This window comes from Corythoichthys intestinalis, chromosome 4, assembly GCF_030265065.1.
Source record: "Corythoichthys intestinalis isolate RoL2023-P3 chromosome 4, ASM3026506v1, whole genome shotgun sequence".
Taxonomy (NCBI): Eukaryota; Metazoa; Chordata; class Actinopteri; order Syngnathiformes; family Syngnathidae; genus Corythoichthys; species Corythoichthys intestinalis.
Genome location: NC_080398.1, coordinates 20,266,382 through 20,290,919, shown reverse-complemented (window position 1 = coordinate 20,290,919; position 24,538 = coordinate 20,266,382). Strand labels below are relative to the sequence as shown.

The window sequence follows — 24,538 nt, the reverse complement described above, 5'->3', positions numbered from 1 at the left end:
GTCTGGGGACTGAGATGGCCATGGGAGGAGCTTGATTTTGTGTTTGGTGAACCATTTCTGTGTAGATTTGGCCATATGTTTAGGGTCATTGTCTTGCTGAAAGACCCAGTGACGACCCATCTTCAGCTTTCGGGCAGAGGGCAACAGATTTTGATTTAAAATGTCCTGGTATTTCAAAGCATTCCTGATGCCATGCACCCTAACAAGGTTCCCAGGGCCTTTGGGAGCGAAACAGCCCCACAGTATCACTGACCCACCCCCATACTTCACATTGGGTATGAGGTGCTTTTCAGCATGCGCATCTTTCGTGGCACACCAGACCCACTTAGAGTGTTTGTTGCCAAAAAGCTCAATCTTGGTCTCATCTGACCAAAGCACAAGGTCCCAGTTGAAGCCTGGGACCGTGTGTATTTTTGTGTGAGACCAAGATTGAGCTTTTTGGCATCTTGGTCTCACACAAAAATACACACGGTCCCAGGTAATGTGAAGTATGGGGGTGGGTCAGTGATGCTGCGGTGGCTGTTTCGCTTCCAAAGGCCCTGGGAACCTTGTTAGGGTGCATGGCATCATGAATGCTTTGAAATACCAGGACATTTTAAATCAAAATCTGTAGCCCTCTGCCCAAAAGCTGAAGATGGGTCGTCACTGGGTCTTTCAGCAAGACAATGACCCTAAACATATGGCCAAATCTACACAGAAATGCTTCACCAGACACAAAATCAAGCTCCTCCCATGGCGATCTCAGTCCCCAGACCTTGTTTTGTTGGCAAAAGGGGGTTGTACAAAGTATTAACACAAGGGGTGCTAATAATTGTGACACACATTATTTGATGTCAAATAATTTTTTCTTTATGTGGGATTTTTTCCCCACTGAATGAATGCACTTGTATTGAAGGTTGGATTTTTCTCTTTTTTCCATTAAGGTCCCATATTATTTGAATGTTTTAAAAAAATTATTAGAAGCTAAAAAACACATCTTTTTCAGGGGTGCCAATAATTATGGAGGGCACTGTAGATACATACAAAACACCTTGTTCTTTTTTAAATTATACTTTAGGGAATTAAAAAAAAAAAAAAGTATATCTTTCCTATGCTAAATCTGAAAAAAAAAAAAACATTGAACACATAAAAAAATAAATTGTGGGGAGTGCTACTTTGCGTTTTTTCCCTTATCGCGTCGGGTCACCATTAACCGCAAAAAACGAGGGATCACTGTATGTGGCAGCTCGTATATTACCAATAAACAGGTGTTTTAAGAAAGTGTTGATGCTTTGCCGGCTATGTGACGTTGACGGCCCTCATGATGTTGGTGTGACCTGACCCCGGAATCCAGCCAGTCACTATAATCACCATGTCCCCCTCTTTGAAGAATCCTCTGGCCTTCCCTGTGCCATAAAATAAATAAGCGCATGACCCAACAGTATTACAGGTGGTCATCAGTTTGTGAAGGTGTTCCATTTCTACAGCAGTGGCAATCTCTGAATTTGTAATTAGTTCGGAATGACTACAAAGTCATTTATGGAGCAGTAGAATGATTTGATAAGTGAACCCATTCTTATACATGCGTAGGCTACAATGAAGTATTAAACTATAGAGAAAATTACCTATTTACATGAATTGCTATGAGAAATGAATAGCCTAATCAACACTATGGCCATAAATGTTTGTGCAAAAAAAATATAAAAAGAAAAAACATTTCAAACAAAACAATTAGAGCGTGAGCCAGCCTTCTTGTGACCACGTATTGTTTGTCCGTGCTGGGCAAACAAGTCTATTGTTTGCCTTTGGAAATCTTGCAGACCAAACTATGGCTGTCTGGTAATACAAATTAGCTATCGTCTAAAAATGTTGGTAGTTATATCATATTTTGATTTCACGAAAAGATTTTTCTGCTCCAGAAGTGGGTAGTAACGTGCTAAATTTACTGTTACATTTGTGAGTACTTGAGTATGTTTTTGAGAAAAATGTACTTTTTAGAGTACTTTTATCAGGCCATACTTTTTACTTTTACTTGAGTAAATTTGTAAAGAAGAAACGCTAGTCGTACTCTTACCTTGCAATTTTCCACTCTACATATTAGATTTTACTTTGTTTTTGCCAGCGATGCCACCATTGGCCTCTATTAGTTTCACCACTGAGATGCGCAACAATCCCATAACTCCATTATACTAATCAGAAGTAACAATACGGTCACATGACAAGACATAAGGTTGCAGTCAGAAGTCCTATAATTACGCCAGCCTGTTCAATCACATGGCGTCTTTAAAGCACCCTTAAAAAATAAAAGTATTTGACGACAACAACATTACTTAAAAGCGCCGATTTCAACCTCTAGTAGTGAGTTTTTATTTGGCACCAATAGATCATGTAAAACGGGAGATATGATCATTTTAATTTCATGGTAGTAAATGTTTTTCTCCACTCGAGGGTACTCATGCTGTTTGGACGTGTGATGTTTCATTTCTCTATTTTTCTAGTTGGATTTCAATACTTTTGAGTATTTTTGGGCCTAGTATGGTCATATAATGGGTCACAGTACAGTATAATTGTCAAGTTCAAATGCAGTGGGGCAAATAAGTATTTAGTCAACCACTAATTGTGCAAGTTCTCCCACTTGAAAATATTAGAGAGGCCTGTAATTGTCAACATGGGTAAACCTCACCCATGAGAGACAGAATGTGGGAAAAAAAAAAAGAAAATCACAATGTTTGGTTTTTTAAAAGAATTTATTTGCAACTCATGGTGGAAAATAAGTATTTGGTCAAAACCAAAAGTTCATCTCAATACTTTGTTATGTACCCTTTGTTGGCAATAACGGAGGCCAAAAGTTTTCTGTAACTCTTCACAAGCTTTTCACACACTCTTGCTGGTATTTTGTCCCATTTCTCCATGCAGATCTCCTCTAGAGCAGTGATGTTTTGGGGCTGTCGTTGGGCAACACGGACTTTCCACAAATTTGGACCGAAACTGCCGTTTTTGGATGGGGAAAAACCTGAAAAAGGTTCTCAGCACCCCCTGCTGTGAGTGACTTCCAGCACCCCTGATCAGGGCACTCACTCAATTTGACTCTCCACAAATTTTCTATGAGGTTGAGATCTGGAGACTGGCTAAGCCACTCTAGGACCTTGAAATGCTTCTTACGAAGCCACTACTTTGTTGCCCTGGCTGTGTGTTTGGGATCATTGTCATGCTAAAAGACCTAGCCACGTCTCCTCTTCAATGCCCTTGCTGATGGAAGGAGATTTTCCCTCAAAATCTCTCGACATATGGCCCCATTCATTCTTTCCTTTACACAGAACAGTCATCCTGGTCCCTTTGCAGAAAAACAGCCCCAAAGCATGATGTTTCCACCCCCATGCTTCACAGTGGGTATGGTGTTCTTCGTATGCAATTCAGTATTCTTTCTCTTCCAAACATGAGAACCCGTGTTTCTACCAAAAAGTTCTATTTTGGTTTCATCTGACCATGACACATTCTCCCAGTCCTCTTCTGGATCATCCAAATGCTTTATAGCGAACCGCAGACGGGCCTGGACGTGTACTGGCTTCAGCAGGGGGACACGTCTTGCAGTGCAGGATTTGAGTCCCTGGCAGCGCTTTGTGTTACTGATAGTAGCCTTTGTTACTGTGGTCCCAGCTCTCTGTAGGTCATTCACTAGGTCCCCCCGTGTGGTTCATGGATTTCTGCTGACCGTTCTTATTACTATTTTGACGCCACGGGGTGAGATCTTGCATGGAGCCCCAGATCGAGGGAGATTATCCGTGGTCTTGTATGTCTTCCATTTTCTAATAATTGCTACCACAGTTGATTTCTTTACACCAGTACTTCTCAAATCGTGGGGCGCGCCCCCCTGGGCGGGCGCATGTGACCTCGGGGAACATGCTTTTTTTTTTTTTTTGCCGTACTGGAATAAAGTGTACTTGCACATCCACTCAGTGGGTGGCAGTGGCGCTTTCATTTTCAGAGTGCGCGCAGTATTTTTGAACTAAGGAAGAGCACTCAGCACACACAGAAAACGGATATGAAGGGCAGTGTGCCGCCGCCGTTTTCGAAAGCCGTTTTCCGACCGGACTCACTCACGCAGCAACTCACTGTCTTGTCCGGTTCTCACGTCGCCGCCCGAGAAGTGCCATTTTCGGCTTGGGATCATCACGACGACCACCCTCACCTACGGTTCTACCTCGGCCGCCGAGAATGCGCTTTTTTCGTGTTGTTTGCCTTTTAGCTTTGACTTTGAATACATTGGGTGATGAGGGAAGACCACTGTTTACTGTGTCTAAAAATAATTATAGCGGACAGCCAGAAGCCAAATCAATTAAGACACCACTTAAAGACATTAGACCCCAATCTCATTGATAAGCCGCTTGATTGTTTTTCAGCGAAAATGTGCCGAATATTGCCAACAATTGTCCTGCTTTGTCAGTGTTATATCAGTAAACCAGTGAGCATTGTTAGCATGCTCATTGCAAAATAACTCCACACCATTGCAAAGGAGGTAAATACTGTGAGCAGCAAAAATAAAAACTTTTTTTTCTTTTATTCAGTTTTGTTTTTTCGGTCAAATTTTTTAGCATATTGTCCTCCTGAGTGAATGTTTCTAATCAATTTTGTTATTATTTACTGATTTTATTACATTTTATTTTTCTGTATCAAATGGTCAAAAATGTACCTTGAGTGTATTTTTTACAGTTTGGATGTGACTTTTTGAAATTCAGGCAAATTGATGCACGTCAAGTCTTCTCTGTTACAAACAAAACAATGTTAATAAAGTTACACTTTATTATAAGTTGATCAATGTTACTTTTTTTCTTTATTAGGAAAAAAAAGCACACAATGTTAGGCAGATGCGTATTTATAATAGTAATTTTATAGAGAAATGATACTATTTACAGTGGCGGCAGAGAGTTTGGGGGGGCGCGAAACATTTACGTCTTACTTGGGGGGGCGTAACAGAAAATAATTGAGAAGCACTGCTTTACACCAACCGTTTTACATATTGTAGATTCAGTCTTCCCAGCCTGGTACAGGTCTACAATTTTGTCTCTGGTGTCCTTCGACAGCTCTTTGGTCTTGGCCATAGTGGAGTTTGGAGTGTGACTGACTCAGTTTGTGGACAGGTGTCTTTTATACAGATAATGAGTTAAAACAGGTGCCATTAATACAGGTAACGAGTGGAGCCTAGTTAGAAGAAGTTAGACCTCTTTGACAGCCAGAAATCTTGCTTTTTTGTAGGTGACCAAATACTTATTTTCCACTCTAATTTGGAAATAAATTCTTCAAAAATCAAACAATGTGATTTTCTGTTTTTTTTCCCCACATTCTTTCTCTCATGGTTGAGGTTTGCCCATGTTGACAATTACAGGCCTCTCTAATATTTTCAAGTAGGAGAACTTGCACAATTGGTGGTTGACTAAAGACCTATTTGCCGCACTGTAGGTGACAGTGTGATGAGAAAAAAAATACCATTGTTTAAAAAAAAAAAAAAAAAAGCAGACATCGTAACCGGTTACTCTCAATGTTACTCATTAATTAAGTACTTTTCAACGAATGGTTTTTTTTATAACTTGAATTACAGTAATTTTTTTGACTGACTACTTTTACTTGATTAAGATTATTCGAAAGTTACACTACTCTTTCTCAACTAAAATTATTGTATACTCTACCCACTTCTGCTCTGTTCTGAATTTTGTAACGTTGACCAATCAATACTACATATATAAAACAATGAATTTATTGACCTCAGAAATGGGCTTCCATATTTATCTAGGGTAGTCAAATCCTGATTCCAAGATACTTTATTTGAAAAGTGAATTTATTTTAATGGTAACACACACACAAAAAATTTAGAAGACACTTGCTTGGTCCATTCTTTGCCACTCTATAAGGTTTTGTTGTTTTGTGTGAGTTGGGATGGGGAAAACTGATTATTGTGGTACATGACTTGATATTTTATGCATCTGTGCAATTTTACTGCGTACCACATAAACAGAGGACCCCCCCCCACACACACACACACACATACACACACTACTCTTGCAACCCAGCAAAAAAAAAAAAAACAAACACCCACCTATTTCCATGCCAAAGTTGACGCGGTTGTCAACATCGTCAGCCCAGACGGGTGCAGGGAGTGGGTGGAAGAGGACGGGGAAGACCCCCCGGAGCAGCTGTGACTGACGCGCCACCTTAACAACAACAACAACAGAGCTGATTGGCCAAAACGTTGCAATATTCTTCATTGAAATGGAAAAAAAATCTAGCTGAGGAATAAGCGGCATGGAAAATGAATGAATGAATGAATGTATAACAGTACGGACACTCATTTTGTAGGTTTCCAGTGGAAAAGGTGTTGAAATACCATTTAATCCTGGTGACAATCTAAGAAATCCTACATCTGGGTTTCCATTTCAAGATGATTTAAAAATCCTTATAAGGCAAGATCGCCACTTCAAATTTTCGGAACGATTGTAGTGGCCTATTTGACCCCCGTTAGCGCCTTCAGAGGCAGCTTTGCAGTTTTGATGCGTCCTGCTCGCGGCCTTCAGCGTATCCGCACCAGATGTGACGCGCCGGGTGACTCACCTGACCGCCGACCTTCAGGTGGCGGTGCCTAGCGTGCGGAGAAGGCACCCGTGTGGAATGTCGCCACATGACTCACAAGTGAACACACATTTATAATCCTACCATGGCCTACATTTAGACACTTTTTGACAGTACATGGGACATCTTTGAAAAATAAGCCTTCAATTTTCTGATTTCCAGTTACATATTCATCAATAAATAGATAATAAACTACCAAAGGGCTGATTAGCTCAGCCTACAGATCAATGGTAAAATTTACATGACATGATTCATTTGGTGTTTACAGTATTTGGTATAATCATTGTAACAGGGTTGCAGAACCGTACTGATGTTATCTTTTTCTGATGAGTAGCTAGCTGGTTATCTAGCTGTTATTGCTCATATATAATGTGTTAAATCCCATTGGATTATTTTTATGTAAATTTTATTTTAAACAAAATACTGAACTGCTCCATTTTCTTAGATTAATTTCAACGTGTCAGGTTTTGAGCCCTAAACAAATGTAGAGACACTACTTGAGTGACAAGTCCATCTTCTGTTAAAGCTGAGAAGTGCAACAGAATGAAGGCTGAATTTAAGCTTCTTATGTGGGCCATAGTCAATGACACTATCATTAGGGATGTACCCAACGCAAAATTCTTGGCCGAAACCGAATATTGGAAACACTTGGCCAAAAACAGAAATGCCGAAAAATACACAGGGATATAATTATTATTTTTATTTCATTTTTTTAAAAAATATTTAATTTCATTATTTTCCAATTAATGCCCTTTGCCGCTCATTGGTTCTACAACCCCGGACGCTTGAGAAATTTAGTTTGAAAGGTGCCAATTCTGAAACCCCATGGGTGGGTGAGTTGCCGGTGGCAGTGTGCGCTGGTGTTCTCATAGCATTCTCTTCAGTGGACGGAAACAGACACGTCACGGCCGATGAAAGCTTGATAAATGCGCTTTTTTGGAATTTTGGGACACTTGAAAAATGGGTCTCACATCTCCACTTGCTAAGCTAAATGAGATCTTACGATGAACGTTTGTGTGGAACTGTAGTTCACAACATAATTCCATTTTTGGCAAAACTCGTAAAGCTCTTTAAAAGGCTATTACAATCTCTCCTACTCCTTAACCCAGGTGTCGGGAACCTTTTAAACAGAGAGGGAAAAAAACGCAACATCTTTTAAAATAGGGGTGTGCCAAAATATTGAAATGGTGATATATCGTGATATTTTGTATCCCAAAAGGTTATCGATACGCTCATGCCGAGAATCGAGATATCGTTTGAAAAAGGTTTAAATGTTTAAATAAATAAAACAAAACAACAAGTTGCAACCAAAATCTTCCACCATATTAGTGTCTCACCATTATGACTGGGAAGGGCAAATGAACCTTTTTTTCCCCATTGGGCATTAGGGCATTCACAGTCACTCTTTCCGATTTTGGGGGCATTTACAGGTTACTTTCATTCCATTTTAGGGCTTTTACAAATCACTTCCTATTGAGTTTGAGTCACTGCCTATAGACCCTACTCACATGACGTCACAACCACGCCCCCGCGCCATATTGTCCGTCAACTCGTCACTGTTGATGCATTACCGCTACGTAAATTCCTCCTATTATGGCGTGTTTTTCTGCTCGTTAACATTAATAATCAAAATGGTGAAGGCGTGTGTGGCGGTCGGTTGCAATAACGGAGAAGATAGACGGAGAGACTTGAAGTTCTACCGGATTCCGAGAGACCCGGAGAGGAGAGCGAGATGGGCTGCTTCAATTCGACGAGAAAACTGGGCTCCAAACGATTACCACAGATTATGTAGTAGTCATTTTATATCTGGTAAGATGCATTTAATATATATTTAGAGGGTTTTGGGCTGACAACCACAATTAAGATCATTGCTAGGCTAATCGCCGACAACATACACTCAGACGTTGTGAATGAACTACCTGAAAATATATAATTATAAGGGGATAATAATACAGTTGTCATACAATTAATTTACAATTTCACTATTGAGGTCAAAATCCAAAAAATAAATTCAACAAGGGACAATCTGGAGTAGTGCTATCGCACTTCATATTTATTATATATTACATATGTATGTAGTGAGAGTGCTATCGCTAAACCATATAAACATTAAAAGCCCTAGCTCCATTGACAAATGACATGAAATACATTAGACTTGACAGTGGATGTTAGCAAGGACAAAAGATTTTGAATTGAAAATTTCGTAACTCACCTTCCCGAGCACAAGATAGATTCCTGCCAAATTTTCGTGGACGAGGACCTGTTTCACCCAACCAGCAACGAAGTATTTATAAGCCTCCAAGCTCTTAAAGTTTTTCAAACTTTCGTGAGAATAGGCTGATTTTGTGTGGACAAGATAGTTGTAAATATCAGGGTAGCAGATGTCAGGCAGAGACGGCGAAGACAGCGGGTCGAAAAACATCGATTTAGGCATCAAATATGGATCTGGCGAATGGATAAACTGAAGTTTTTCCACATAACGCTTTTTATGCAACGCATTCAATGAGTTTACAGCGTCAGATAACACCGGGGCTTCCATGAATTGCTCTATAAATTGCACGACTAATTGAAACCATTGAGAATAGGGCTAAAAAATGACAGACAATATGGCGGCCGGATACAGCGACACGTCATTTTGTGACATAGGTGAGTAGGGTCTATACATTTGGGAGATTCCCTGGTCACTTCCTGTTCTGTAATCCAAAATCAACAAGAGGTCTAGGTTCATACAGCAGGTCTTAAAGCATGAGTCCGATTTTTTCGTGTTTGTCCGACTCGAGTGAGGCATTAACTTGATGTTCTGAATGGGAAAAGTCGCATAAAAGTAGACCATTTCAAATCCGATCTACGTCACTTTCATATGTGGTTAAAATCCAATCTGGACCACATTTTTTCAGAATGTGGCTGCGGTCTGAACTGTCAAGTCCCCCAAATCGGAATTCATGCAGCAATTACATCAGCAAAGAGCAGGATATACAGGGCGCTACAGTAGCGATGCAGCTGTGCATTTGCGTTAGCGCCTAGCTTTAACGCGGCGGGCTTGACAACAGTCATGAAAATTAAAATGGGCAGTGTTCGAAGCCTGAGAATGCTCAGTTTTCTCTCTGTGGTCCAAATGAGCAGTATTTCAAGATTGCTTACACGGCCGAGAGTCGGAGCAAACTGTGTGTATGCGTGTGTGTGCGTCATGCACGCACAGTGCGTGCATGCTATCAATCCATATAAACTTTGAATATAAGACTAAACAGGGATTACTTATGCCTGTTATTTATGTCCTCTTTTTGGAAATCAAAATATGATCTCCTTTGAATGACATTGAGCCAGCATGTGTAGTAATTTGTTTTGATGCTCCTGCGCACGCGGGTCAGTTTGCTTAATGCATCTCAGACTGCGAATTAGTGCGCATGCGTGATACTTGAACGGGCTCAAGGGACAAAGGCAGTCTGAACGGGCACGCGAAAAAACACAGATATGACAAAAAAAAAATCAGAATTGTGCATTAATACCTGCGGTATGAACCTAGCCGAAGTGACCCATAAAATGCCCCAAAATTATCAGAAAGTGACTGAAAAACAACAGGTGTGGCCCAAAATTACCTTGTTGCCTGGCATTGGCTGCCACTGACGGCCATAGAAGTGGGAGGAGTCCGTTTAAAGAGGGAGGGGTTAATTCGCTGGCACCCCCCCAGTTCAAATGGATTGGATGTCTACTCTTGATAAATGTACAGCAGAAGGACGAAAATACGTAGTTTGTTTTTCTGTTCCTTTGTTGTTTTGTAGAATATTCTAGTGATTACCTGAGCAATGTATCGCTAATTTTTGTATCGCCATATTGTGAGATCATCAATATCGTGAGCTTTGTATCGCAAATCATATCGTGAGGTACAAAGAGGTTCCAAGCCCTATTTTAAAAAGTGATTCCACAAGAGCCATACAGCGTGTGTCTATGTATGTATAAAAATACACACTGTATATCCTATGTTCTTTTGCCAGCTTGTCCAAGTCCGTTCTGTAAGTAGTTTCTTTCGTGAATGCATTTTAATGCATTACACGGGAGACATAGTGTGGTCACCAGTTACAAATTACTTCTCCCAAAAAGTAATTGCGTTAGTAACTGAGTTACCTGAATGTAAGAGTAACTAGTTACTTGGCAAAGTAACTGGTGATAATTTTCATGTTTTTCCTCAAAAAAAAAAAAAAAAAAAAAAAAAAAAAAACAGGTCACACAATGTGAATTTTAAAGGGTTTTGGGACAATTGGCCCTAGCCCAATTCTTTACCCTAAACTTAACTAGACACAGTGGTATTGCGGATATTGCGATAACTACATAGTAACCTTTGCTATTTGTGGAAGTCATTTAATGTTGTTAATTAATCGTTAAAGTTGTTAAAATTGCTCCCTTTATTGCATTAGTTCCCTTCTGTCTACTTTCGACATGTGTAAGTTTTAAAACTGTTTCATCATTTAAAGATAGATTTAAGTCAAGATTTTTCCGATTTAGGAGCATTTTAGGTTAAAAGTTACTTAGGTTCGCTAGGAAGGTTCTCTACAACAGAGCCTTCCTGAGAAGTCTACTGCTTTAAGATGGCGTCTATTTACTAACGCATCTTGTTCTTTATACATGTTGCCAATGCCGCCGTGTCTGTCATTTGCATCTAGTTCTATATATATGTGATATCTACAGTAGCATCATGTAGGCGTAGTTTGTAGGCTATCGGCTACAGTCAGGTATTATTGGAGCCACCTAGCATCGCGTTAGCAGCGGCGTCACAACTCCCTTGCCTTCTCCCCACTCCTGCTCTGCTCTGGCGCCGCGTATATTTCTTGGAAGCAGAAACAACAATCGGGGACGATCAGAGGGACGTGTGCGTAACAGTGGCCGAGACGGGCGGAGCCCCTCTGGGTGGTCGTTTCGTGAGTCTCGCTCAATTTGACAGTCCAAAAAGTCACAAAAGCACGTCTGTGTGACTTGGGGTACCACGCAGTTCCCATTCTTGGTTTAATTTTCCTCTATGTATTTTTTATATACTCTAGTTTGCTCTGCATCAAGTCGGGAGGGGCTGACCCCGCCGCTTGCCGAGTGGTGACTTAACACACGAGTGGATCTCGCCCATCTCCGTGCGACCCAACTTGAAACATATTATTGCAACACACTTTTGAAGTGTCCAAGATTAATGTGCGAATGCGCCATCAGCTCATCATAGCTGGTTCATGTCAAGCGAGCTAGCGGGTTCCACATTTAAGATGACGGGTTGTCAGAGAGCCATGTGCGCTCATCAAAATATGGTTCGCAAGACATAGGTTCCCGACCCTTGCCTTAAAATAAGACCGTTTTCTTGTGCAACAAGTGGAATCGATCGACAGCCAGGCAAGTTCTAGCGGAGACTAAACCGAGCAAAGTCTTGCCCAGCCGGAATAAACGGCGACTGGCATAGGGGGTGTGACAAAAAGAGGAATTGGTCGTGCCATAAACATATTGTACTAAACCGCAGAAAATGCACAAGTATACATTTAAATACTGTTTGTATACTGTTCACTTGATTAACCTCCAAACTACTCACGCACAGGCTCAAATGCACTGTACTCGATGTGACGCGGAACATAAATGGAAAGCAACTTCAGAATGAGCATGTAGCAGCAATGAAGCAAATTAGATTTTCCTTCATTTAAAAATTTATATATTTCTTTGATACGTAAAAATACTTTCCAACCGCGGGCATGTTGGCTGTGAGCCAGTAGCAAGACAGTGTCAGCCAGCGTGTTGCTTCTCACCGTGTTTTGATTACGTCATCACAAGAGGACTACGGTTCTTTTCGGTGGTAAAATGGCATTTTCGGCCAGATGCATTTGGCGCCAATTTTTCGGTTACATCTCTTATTATCAATAAAAACTGGGCAGCGGGCTGCAGTTGGTCCACGGGCCTTAGTTTGGATACCCCTTGGGTAATCTTACCATAGGCATTAGTCAACATTACATAACTTTAAAGACATCTTACCTGTGGGCTCCTGGTGACTGCAATGATTGGACAGCGGGGCCGATACCTTGACAGGAGGTGTGCTGACCTGTGTATGTACGCACACGCAGGGAAGCATGGTAAATATTCATGACTAAAAGTGCGTTATTCAAGTATTTTTTTAATACCTGCTCTAGGGGGTAATTCCAGAGAATCTGTTTTCATACATAAAACATAAAGCAAAACAACAAACACAATAATCTTGCGGGGTGTGAAAGCAGAAAACAGCACTTTTCCATCTGTCGATTTACTTAGAGGGAAATGACTAACATTTGGTTGTGTTATTTGAACCCTATCTTCTATAAAAGGAGAGGACCATAGCTTTCAGAGAATATTAAACAGAACTAAAACTGCAATTTCTGGAGAAATCACGATAGAGCTTTGCTGCGATAGATACAGATCTATCAGGTCACTTCCTGTTGATTTGGGGTCATTTCGGTGACACGTCTTGTTGCATGGCTGTCAATGGCATCGACTTACTTGGCCGTCAGTTGAATGTCAATGGGCTGGAATGGTAAGTTTTTGGTAAAAAAATCACAACCACACAGGTTTTTCTGCCATTAAAATGAATGGGAAATTTGGATGTACAGTGGGGCAAATAAGTATTTAGCCAACCACCAATTTTGCAAGTTCTCCTACTTGAAAAGATAATAGAGGCCTGTAATTGTCAACATGGGTAAACCTCAATCATGAGATACAGAATGTGGAAAAAAAAATCAAAAATCACATTGTTTGATTTTTAAAGAATTTATTTCCAAATAGGAGTGGAAAATAAGTATTTGGTCACCTACAAACAAGCAAGATTTCTGGCTGTCAAAGAGGTCTAACTTCTTCTAACGAGGTCTAATGCGGCTCTACTCGTCACCTGTATTAATGGCACCTGTTTTAACTCATTATCGGTATAAAAGACACCTGTCCACAATCTCAGTCAGTCACACTCCAAACTCCACTATGGTCAAGCCCAAAGAGCTGTCGAAGGACACCAGAGACAAAATTGTAGACCTGCAACAGGCTGGGAAGACTGAATCTGCTATAGGTAAAACGCTTGGTGTAAAGAAATAAACTGTGGGAGCAATTATTAGAAAATGGAAGTCATACAAGACCACTGATAATCTCCCTCGATCTGGGGCTCCATGCAAGATCTCACCCTGTGACGTAAAAATGATAACAAGAACGGTGAGCAAAAATCCCAGAAGCACACCGGGGGAGCACCCCCACAGTAACAAAGGCTACTATCAGTAACACAATGCGCCGCCAGGGACTCAAATCCTGCACTCCCAGACGTGTCCCTCTGCTGAAGAAATTACACATCTAGGCCCGTCTGCGGTTCGCTAGAGAGCATTTGGATGATCCAGAAGAGGACTGGGAGAATGTGTTATGGTCAGATGAATCCAAAATAGAACTTTTTGGTAGAAACACAGGTTCTCATGTTTGGAGGAGAAAGAATACTGAATTGCATCCAAAGAACACCATACCCACTGTTAAGCATGGGGGTGGAAACATCATGCTTTGGGGCTGTTTTTCTGCAAAGGGACCAGGATGACTGATCTGTGTCAAGGAAAGAATGATCGGGGCCATGTATCGAGAGATTTTGAGTGAAAATCTCCTTCCATCAGCAAGGGCATTGAAGATGAGACCTGGCTGGATCTTTCAGCATGACAATGATCCCAAACACACAGCTAGGCCAACAAAGGAGTGGCTTCGTAAGAAGCATTTCAAGGTCCTGGAGTGGCCTAGCCAGTCTCCAGATCTCAACCCCATAGAAATCTGTGGAGGGAGTTGAAAATACGTGTTGCCCAACGACAGCCCCAAAACATCACTGCTCTAGAGGAGATCTGCATGGAGGAATGGGCCAAAATACCAGCATCAGTGTGTGAAAAGCTTGTGAAGCGTCACAGACAACGTTTGGCCTCCGTTATTGCCAACAAAGGGTACAAAACAAAGTATTGAGATGAACTTTTGGTATTGACCAAATACTTATTTTCCACCATGATTTGCAAATAAATTCTTTAAAAATCAAACAATGTCATTTTCTGGGGTTTTTTCCCCACATTCTGTCTCTCATGGTTGAGGTTTACCCATGTTGACAGGCCTCTCTAATATTTTCAAGTGTGAGAACTTGCACAATTAGTGGTTGACTAAATACTTATTTGCCCCACTATACGTGGCTGTCAATGGCATTGACTTATGTGGGCCCTTGAATGACAAAGGGCTGTAAAAGAAAGCGGTCAAAAATCACAACCACCTAACTGGGCCTTTGCCTTGCAAAGCCCCATCTAATAACCATGCGACTTGTAGTTAGAACAGCATCAGTCTGCGAATCAGGTTAACAGACTGAACATTGCTCATATATTAAAGTCCAATCCATTTGAAAAGGGAGCAGCTTGCAGTGAACGATCGTTGCCAGATCCTCCCGGTTCAAATAGATTGGACGTCCATCGCTGTCAATGGCGGCCAACAATTGAACTTTGAATATATGCACAACAGTATTTTTCCTTTTATTTCAAGTTAATGTTATATAAAAGTGTTCATTTGTTGGATTCAAAAAGCCCATTTCAACAGAATTAATCCTGCTCCTTTTTGTATAGAAGCAATTTGTTCCTCAAGAGGCCACAGGAAGTTAATTCTCGTAATAACAAAGTAGAGTTCTACAGGCCATTGATACTGTGAGGTGGAATTAGGGAAAATTGGAGGGCATGCCAGCCTAGTTAATGAGACAGAATAAGAGCCTACAACTTGTAAGAAAAAAAGGAAGTCGTATTCCGAAAACAATATAAGCTGTTCTACTGATGTGGCTTTATTGCAAATTGACTTATAAGCACCAAATCTGCTTATAACCCAGTGTCAGACTTGATTTATGTTTTAGTTGACTACAATAAGGTAAACTGTATTTAGGTTTGTAAAGTGCTTTATAAAAAACAGAACTCTAGCATGTTAATTTGAGCTTTTTCAACAAAGTTGAGCAAATGTTTGAAAATATAGACTCTCTCAATCTCATTGATCATCATTTCTTTTTTGCATGGAATGTGATGAGCTACATTAACATTTCCAGAAGTGTTTTAGCCAAGACAGAGGGAAATGATGGTTACATTTGTTAAAGCAACACTTGGTAACGTTTCAGTTTTGGTCGATTTTAGCGATGTCGGTGGACAAAAGCGGTAGTGTTTTGCAAAGACTACCTTTGCCTTGAGGACCAGTGAACACCCGTATCAGACCCGTGCCGCTCATAAGGCGGTTGGGCGCACCAGCGTCCAAAAAAGGCGTGAAGAAAAATATTCAATTAATATTTGATGATAGCAGTATTTAAAAAATTATACAAAACAATAAAACAAAAGAACAACAAAACCGTTCATAATAAGTCTTTAAATAATAATGAAATCATTTTTCTAGTGTGCCTTCTGCCCGTTTCACTTTTTCCTGTGATACGATAATTTCACTACAGACCCTAGTCTCACTCACCACCCAGCAGACCAGCGAACTACCTGAAGGTGCTATTTTTTGCCTCCGCATCATTACGGTGACAAGTCAACTTCATGAAAAGACAAAAGCCCTCCGGGACCGAGGAGAAAAAGAAAGAAGACAGCAAAGACGTGAAGAAAAACAGAGGTTTGTTGTGATGATTTTTTTCAACAGCATAAGCACGTAGATTTTGCGCCAAGAAATGTGTTGCCTCGGGCACCAAATTGGTCAGGAAGGGCCCTGACCCATATAATGTCGTAAAATCATTATGGTCGCCTGCAGATGGATTAAACATTTTTGCTTCCAGCGGCTGTGTGAAAGATGAAAAGTGATAAGGTAATGAATCCAGTTGTGGCTAAACAACAGCATATGACGATTAGCAACTGTGTGGCTAAACCCCTTTGACGAGTTCGGGTCACGCCAGTGAGTGAAAGCCGGGCCAATGCTTATTCTGTATATCCTGGTACACTCCCTTTCTTTTTCCTCCTCTGACAAAACTTTTCGTCTCTGTTATTCTGCCATCTTTGCAGAATTCGAGTGAAAGCGTAAGCATCGACTTCCGTCTTTATAATGAATGGGGAAAGGGGAAAGTGACATATGCTGTAAAGCAGTCAGCAGATTTGTAGTTTTTTTGTGTGTGTGTGTGTGTGTGTGTGTGGCAGGGTTCCTGCCAGCCTCATCAAAGTTAACTAGTGCAGGTGAAAGCGATACAGACCCCCTCAAGATATAAAAGAGGTGTCGTTCAACTTGTTGCCAGTTGACATATCAATCCAAAAGTTATGAAAATATTTTATAAATGTTGAAAAGTTACCCAGTGTTGCTTTAAGTAATGGCATTTACAGACCCTCTCAAGATATAAAAGAGGTGTCATTCAACTAGTTGTCAGTCGACATACAGTATCATCACAAATGTTATGAAAATATTTTATAAAGGTTGAAAAGTTACCTAGAGTTGCTTTAAGTAATGGCATTTGGGAAAAATGAAAATAATGCTTTTACTTAGCGTTTTGTTCTGTAATTATTTCCCATTAAAAGGGGAGAAAATTGTGATTTTAAATTTTCTGTGGAAAAAAAAAAAACATTGTTTTGGGGTGCCAAAAACCCAGGCCAACTCTTAGTAACTCAAACAAGCAACAAAAGTGTATTGATGACATTACACACAGGCCATTTAGCCAACCGATGCCATTGTTATGCAATATAAAGTGACAGTAGTATGAAATACTAGCCGTTATATGCCAGCAACAGTGAGCATCATAGTACTGCCAGAACAGGATAGGGCAAAAAACTGGCAGAATGGCACTTGCGGATTTACAAGTTTATTGTTTGAAAAGGTTTTTCCTTTTTCTTTTTTTTTTTAATACAGTGGTACCTCTGCATACGAACCTAATTCGTTCCAGGACCTTGTTTGTAGATCAAAATGGTCGTATGTCGAGCAAGATTTTCTCATAAGAATACATTATAATTCCATTATTTCGTTCCACAGCCCAAAAACCTACACTAAATTCTTAATAAATACTGCTCGTACTATTACAAATGGGAATTACACACAGCAAAATAAATAAATTATAAATACAAATCAGAATAATAATAATACAGTATAATAAAAATAATAAATTCCTGTAGTAATGTAACAAATCAGGTTCTAATGTGGCAGATGTGTTTTGCGTGCTGTACCTGAACGCACCACGTGGCTGACGTGACAGTAAGATAGGCGGGGTAGAGATTTTACTTTCTCTTTTAATGTTCTGTTTGCGGCGTCAACTGCGGCGGACAGTAGGCGTCTCGTGTTGCGCAAGTTGTGAAATAAATGATTAAAAACCTGATGAAGCTGGCGATTTCTTTGGTGATGTTACTGCAAAAAGACTAAAGACTGGTGAACAGAGGTCTGAGGAGGACCGTCGAGATCGCAGACATTCTATGGCCTTATTGTCGAACCAGTTGAAGGACGCACACACCATGCTCATATTTTTCCATCTTCATTTCAAAGGCACCTTTTTCCTTCTCATCACCACCTGCACTAACCTTCTTGGAAGCCATGCTTATTTCTCTCATAAGAAAATCCGCTGTGCGTCCATCTTGCGGGAAATCAAAAACTGCGGCGCTGTCATAAATTGTCATTTTGAGCATGTCGTCGGATGTGGAAACAAATGGCGAGTCAAATTTACGTTAGATGTCGAACAGAGCGTGTGTTGAAGCGATCTTATGTCGAGGTACCACTGCGTATATTTTTTCAACTGTCCTATTGACCTGCTTAGACTGCTTATTGTTGGCTTAAAAAGTTTTAATGTGCCACATGGGAGTTTGGTATACTTGTAGTGGTTATTTTGTGTTGTTTATTCCGTGAATGAGGATGGAGAGAAAGAAAGAACGGAGGGATACCAAAACATGACTGAATAAAGTTGCAAATAGCGTTACAAGCTCTCTTTGACTACTCTTGACAAAGGAGGGGATACATTTCGTAAACTACAATATATGAAGAGGGAAGATAGGTGAGACAGGAGTGTGATAGGGCAGGTTGAATGCGTTAGCAATGTTAGTGATGTGTAGTTGGGAAAAGAGTGTTGGGAGAAGTCACCTGTGACGATTAATAACGTTTTACAATGTAATCAATTGTTTAAAAGGTTAAAATCTGTGTAACAGCCTGCTAGTTTTATGGCCATAATTACACAAAAAAGGCGGCTCCAAACCAAAATGGAAGACATCCTGTACATTTGTGGACATGCATTCTTGTGACTTTTTTTTACTGGTTTACCGATAAGCCTGACAAAATGTTTCCAATACTAATATGCAATATTGGTGATACGGGCTTTGGGGCTGAATTTTTTAGACAATTCCATTTGGAGCAGAATATTTTTTTCTTTTTAATTAAGTATTTGTCTTTTTAATTAAGTATTTGTACTGATAGCGTTAGCGTGCACACCTGCCACTAGTGGTGAGGACGATGATGGCCCCGGCGCAGCACTTGAAGGATGATTCGACAGCTCCGATGGCCGTGACCTCAGTGGGGTCCGAGGACAAAGGAGTCAGGCGGCGCAACTCCTCAAATAGCTGCTGGTGGAAAATGGCTGCTTCTGCTTCTCTACAGATCTGACAGCACAAGACAGAGCGAGAGGGAAAAGCCGTCAGCATAGGGCTTCATGCGAACCATAAACACACACACACCGAGTGCATCATGGCGACTGCCTTCACGGGAAACAGGCCCTTAGCAGTCTCGCCAGATAACATAACGCAATCGGCTCCGTCCAGCACGGCGTTGGCGACGTCACTGCTCTCTGCTCGGGTGGGCCGCGGGTGGGCTATCATACTCTCCAGCATCTGCACACACACGGGAAACACATACAATACCATATTTTTTTGGACTATAAAGCGCATCTGACTATAAGCCGCCACCCACCAAATTTGACACGAAACTGCATTTGTTCATGGATAAGCCGCACCGGACTATAAGCCACGGCTGTACTCACTGTATTATGGGATATTTAAACCAAAAGATATTAACCGGTAACACTTTATTTGACAGTGGCGTCATAAGACAGTCATAATTATGACATGACACTGTCATGAGCATTTATGAATGCTTATGACCAGGGGTGAAAGTTGTTAGAACTTCTTGCCAGAACTCCCCAACAAAAAGGTCGCCACGGAGCCAGATTTCTTTCTTTTTGGGGTTGGGGGGGGGGGGGTCTAACAGGAAAAAAAAAATATATATATATATATATATATATATCTAGGCTACTGCATTATACTTACTGTAAAAATCCATACATGAAAAACTGATTTTATATTATGATTTTATATTACTGATTTTATATATTTTATATTATAAGGAAATAAGTAGCCTAACATACAGTGGTATGAAAAAGTGTCCGAACATTTTGGAATTTCTCACATAAAACATAATAAAATCACCATCAAATGTGAACTGATCTTTGTCAAAATCACACAGATGTAAAAACAGTGTCTTCTTTAACTAAAACCACCCAAACATTTATAGGTTTTCATAATTTAATCAGGATAGCATGCAAACAATGACAGAAGGGGGAAAAATAAGTAAGTGAACCCTCTTGCTAAGGAGACTTAAAGGGCAATTGAAAACAATTTTTACCAAACCATTTAAGTTAGGTGTGCGCGCAATAACTGATGAGTGGGTTAAAGCTGCCCTGCCCGCTATAAAATGCACATCTGGTAAGAACTGTCTTTATGAGAAGCATTGTCTGATGTGCATCATGGCTCGGTCAAAAGAGCTGTCTGAAGACAAGGATTGTTGATTTGTATAAAGCTGGGAAAGGACACAAAAACATCTCTAAGAGTCATGTTCGTCAATCGACAGTCAGAGAAGTTGTCTACAAATGGAAAGATTTTGGCACTGTTGCTTCTCTCCCAAGGAGTGGCCGTCCACCAAAGATGATGCCAAGAGATCAGCACAGAATACTCAGAGAGGTAAAAAAAGAACCCTAGAGTGTCTGCTAAAGACTTACAGGAATCACTGGCACACTCCAATATCTCTGTCAACACATCAAGTATAAATAAAACTATGGCCGAGAATGGTGTTCATGAGAGGACTCCACGGAGGAAGCCACTGCTGCCCCCCCCCAAAAAAACATTGTCGCTCGTTTAATGTTCGCAAAAAAGCACTTGGACAAGCCACAGAAGTTTCGGCAAAATATTTTGCGGACTGATGAAACAAAAGTTGAATTGTTTTGGAGTAACACACGTCATGTGTGGAGAAAAAATGAAACCAATTACCAACATCAACACCTCATCCCCACCGTGAAGCATGGTAGAGAGAGTATCATGGTTTGGGGCTGTTTTGCTCCTTCAGCACCTGGACAACTTGCAATCATAAATGGAAGAATGAATTCAAAAGTTTATCAGGATGTTTTGCAAGAAAACCTAAGGCCATCTGTTAGGCAGTTGAAGCTAAAAAGAGGATGGATGCTGCAACAAGACAATGATCCAAAACACAGAAGTAAATCTACTTCAGAATGGTTTCAGAAGAACAAAATACACTGAGATGCTTTGGCATGACCTAAAGACAAAGATTCATGCCAGACATTCCAGGAATCTGACTGAATTACAGCAGTTTTGTAGATAAGAATTGGCCAAGATTTGTCCTGATCGATGTGCCAAACTGATCTGCAGCTACAGGACGCATCTGGTTGAAGTTATTGCAGCCAAAGGGGGGGGGCATAAAATATTAAATGTGATGGTTCACTTACTTATTTTCCCCCCTTTGTCATTGTTTGCATACTATCCTCATTAAAATATAAAAACCTATAAATGTTAGGGTGGTTTTTGTTAAAGCAGACACTGTTTTTCCCCTGTGTGATTTTGACAAATATCAGATCACATTTAATTGTGATTTTATGCAGAAATGTGAAAAATTAAACGTTTAGATACTTTTTCATATCACTGTAGGTACAGTAAATTCACAAAATTAAGTCCAAAGTGCACATCAACTATACTGCCAAATGTATCACATTCAAGATGAGATTTCTGGACCTCATTCAGTGAAAAAATTGTTCAAAACCTTATTGTGTTCAATCTCACATTGGTTATATTTGTTTTACCACGAGAACTGCATGTAATGCTTAATGTATCATTTATGATTGTTAGGGCTCCTTGATTGCAGTCTTGAGGCCAGACTGGGCGAACGACGACAGCTGCGAGCCATCAAATCAGCCGCCTGCATGAGCCTGCTCATCATTGCCGCTCATCGCCAGACCATCTCTTTCGGCATTCCCGTCAGTCATATCCAGCACTCAGGTATTTTTTTCGAACTATATACACCCGGCTAATCTGACTTTTGTTCCGTCCCAGGATTCCCCGCGCCTGCTCCCTGACCTGTACCTTCGCCTGATTGATCTCCCGTCCACGCTTGCCAGCTCCCACCCGGCGTGCATGTGCAATGCTGCTCCTGTCAAAAAACCTTGCAAATAATTACTGATATTCTCCCGTGTCTGCTTTGGGGGTCCTATTCCCAGCGCACCCTAACAATGATACAAATTAGAGAACATATATATACCGTATTGGCCCGAATATAAGATGGCGCTGACTCTTTTTCAAGACTCAAGTTTGACTTTTTGAACACCAAATTAATTTTTATACAGAAAATAAATACAGTACATTGGAAACAAATGATTATAACAATATATTTGAGAGATAAAGCATGCTATTTTGCCTCATTAAAATCTTAATATCTGAACATCTAAATATGTAAACTAAAGTGCAATCACATTTGTAAATAAATGGCTTCTGGTTTTTGAAATGTAAAAAAAACTAGGGCTGTCAAACGATTAAAATTTTTAATCGAGTTAATTACAGCTTAAAAATTAATTAATCGCAATTAATCGCAATTCAAACCATCTATAAAATATGCCATATTTTTCTGTAAATTATATATATATTCTGTAAAATAAATTGTTGGAATGGAAAGATAAGACACAAGATGGATATATACATTCAACATATGGTACATAAGGACTGTATTTGTTTATTACAAACAATAAATAAACAATACAATAAATCAACAAGATGGCATTGACATTATTAACATTCTGTTAAAGTGATCCATGGATAGAAAGACTTGTAGTTCTTAAAAGATACATGTTAGTACAAGTTATAGAAATTTTATATTAAAACCCCTCTTAATGTTTTCGTTTTAATAAAATTTGTAAAATTTTCAATCAAAAAATAAACTAGTAGCCCGCCACTGTTGATGTCAATAATTACTTACACAAATGCTCATGGGTGCTGAAGCCTATAAAATCAGTCGCACCCAAACGCCAGCAGAGGGCAGCAAAACTCCATAAAACACAATTAACAAGTGGGCATTTCACTCTACTGTCATTTAAATCTGTCTGAGCGGGACATTGCGTCAAATATTTTAACGTGATTAATTTAAAAAATTAATTACCGCCCGTTAACGCGATAATTTTGACAGCCCTAAAAAAAACTATCTATTGTGATAAAACAACAAAATTGCAATAACTGCATTAACCATCAAAGTGAAGTCTAACTGTAACTGTAGTCTTGAAACAAATCTGAATAACGAAAAACATTGCGATAAAATAATGCAAACTGGTTAAACTAAAAAGAGTAGCTGAGATCTGTCATGACAGAACATCGCTTCAATGATATCTGGCGCCATCTAGTGTCGTGAATAGGGAGAGTAGCTGAGATCTGTCATGACAGAACATCGCTTCAATGATATCTGGCGCCATCTAGCGTCGTGAATGGGTATAATGTCTGGACCGCGAATATAAGACGACCCCCTCTTTTTCAGTGTTATTTCAATGCAAAAAAACACAGTCTTATATTTGGGCCAATACGGTATTTCGTTTATTTTTCGCATCATGCCAGCCCTATGTGCTGCAGTATTTTGTTGCTGCACCAGAGAGAGGCGTGTGAGCCTTTTGGGGTTTAAAAAGTTCCCGTTCACTGCGTATCGGGCCGGTTTGTCCGGCAGTCATTTTCCAGCTGTGTCCCCGGCAAGAAGCACTCCTGCTCGCAATGGAGGAATGACGAGCCGAAACGTGCTCACCGCCGGGGGCTGGGCGATCGGTGAGGACAATCATCCCCGCCGCCTCGTGTGACACAGTCCGAAAGGCGAAAATGAAGCTGAAATCATGACCCTGCTGACGTCATCATCCAGCTGGGGAGGCTAGAGCGCTATAATGACAGGCGGGTCTAAACTGCAGAGTAAAAGACTTAATTTCTCATCATCTGCGCTTTTCCAAATTGTTGTATATAGTGGAATCGTCTCAAAATATGATTCTAATTCTCATAATAATGCTATTTAACATGTTTTTATACTGTCACAGGCACTTTAAATGGACATAAATGGAGTTAGTGACAAAATTTGCCGGATGACACTTAATAACATCTGTCATAAACATTCATTAATGCCCATGAGTGTCATGTCATACTTATGAGGGTGACGCAGCTGTCAAATAAAGCGTTACCTATTAACCCAAATTAATCAACAAATAAGATGCACTGTAAGCCGCAGGATTCAAAATGAGGGAAAAAGGTAGTGGTTATAGTCTGAAAATTACGGTACATTAAAAAGTTCTGGAATGGAATTGAACCCATTTTCATGGGAGCCATTACTTGATCAAGGATGGATTACACTTCCCGCCCCTTCTATTCTATTTTTCACATTTTCATAGCTAGTTATGAACAGGAAACATTGTGTTCAGCTTTCACTGGCCAAAAAAATGAAAAGGAGAGCCAGAAATTTGAAATGAATAGAGTGTGTTATCAGTCAATGCTGGAAACACAACCAATACATGTATTAGTAGACGGATGGTGCTGAGCCAGCAAAGAGCTTATTCATCAGCGTGCATTTTGAGTCAATAAGCGAGTCAGGCAGTTGGAATACGAGATGTCTCACAGCGTTGCCTGAGAGATGAAACTTTACTGGAATTGACGACATCGATGCTAATTGAAATTTTTTGTGAGTTTGT

At 40.2% G+C, this 24,538-nt stretch overlaps 1 protein-coding gene across 4 annotated transcripts in view; it reads right to left on the bottom strand.

Moving 5' to 3' along the window:
* The window catches only part of pklr (pyruvate kinase L/R), a 69,358-nt gene that overhangs the window by 1,709 nt on the left and 43,111 nt on the right, over positions 1-24,538 (bottom strand). For 3 of the 4 annotated variants that reach the window (XM_057835340.1, XM_057835342.1, XM_057835341.1), the window contains exons 8-11: positions 19,233-19,385; positions 18,991-19,157; positions 12,595-12,661; positions 6,071-6,185 (exon numbers count right to left, since the gene is read on the bottom strand). In XM_057835340.1, coding sequence (XP_057691323.1) covers positions 6,071-6,185; positions 12,595-12,661; positions 18,991-19,157; positions 19,233-19,385 — 502 coding nt within the window. Of the gene's footprint in view, positions 1-771; positions 1,386-6,070; positions 6,186-12,594; positions 12,662-18,990; positions 19,158-19,232; positions 19,386-24,538 lie in introns of those variants that run through there. The other variant, XM_057835343.1, reaches the window with a different exon arrangement.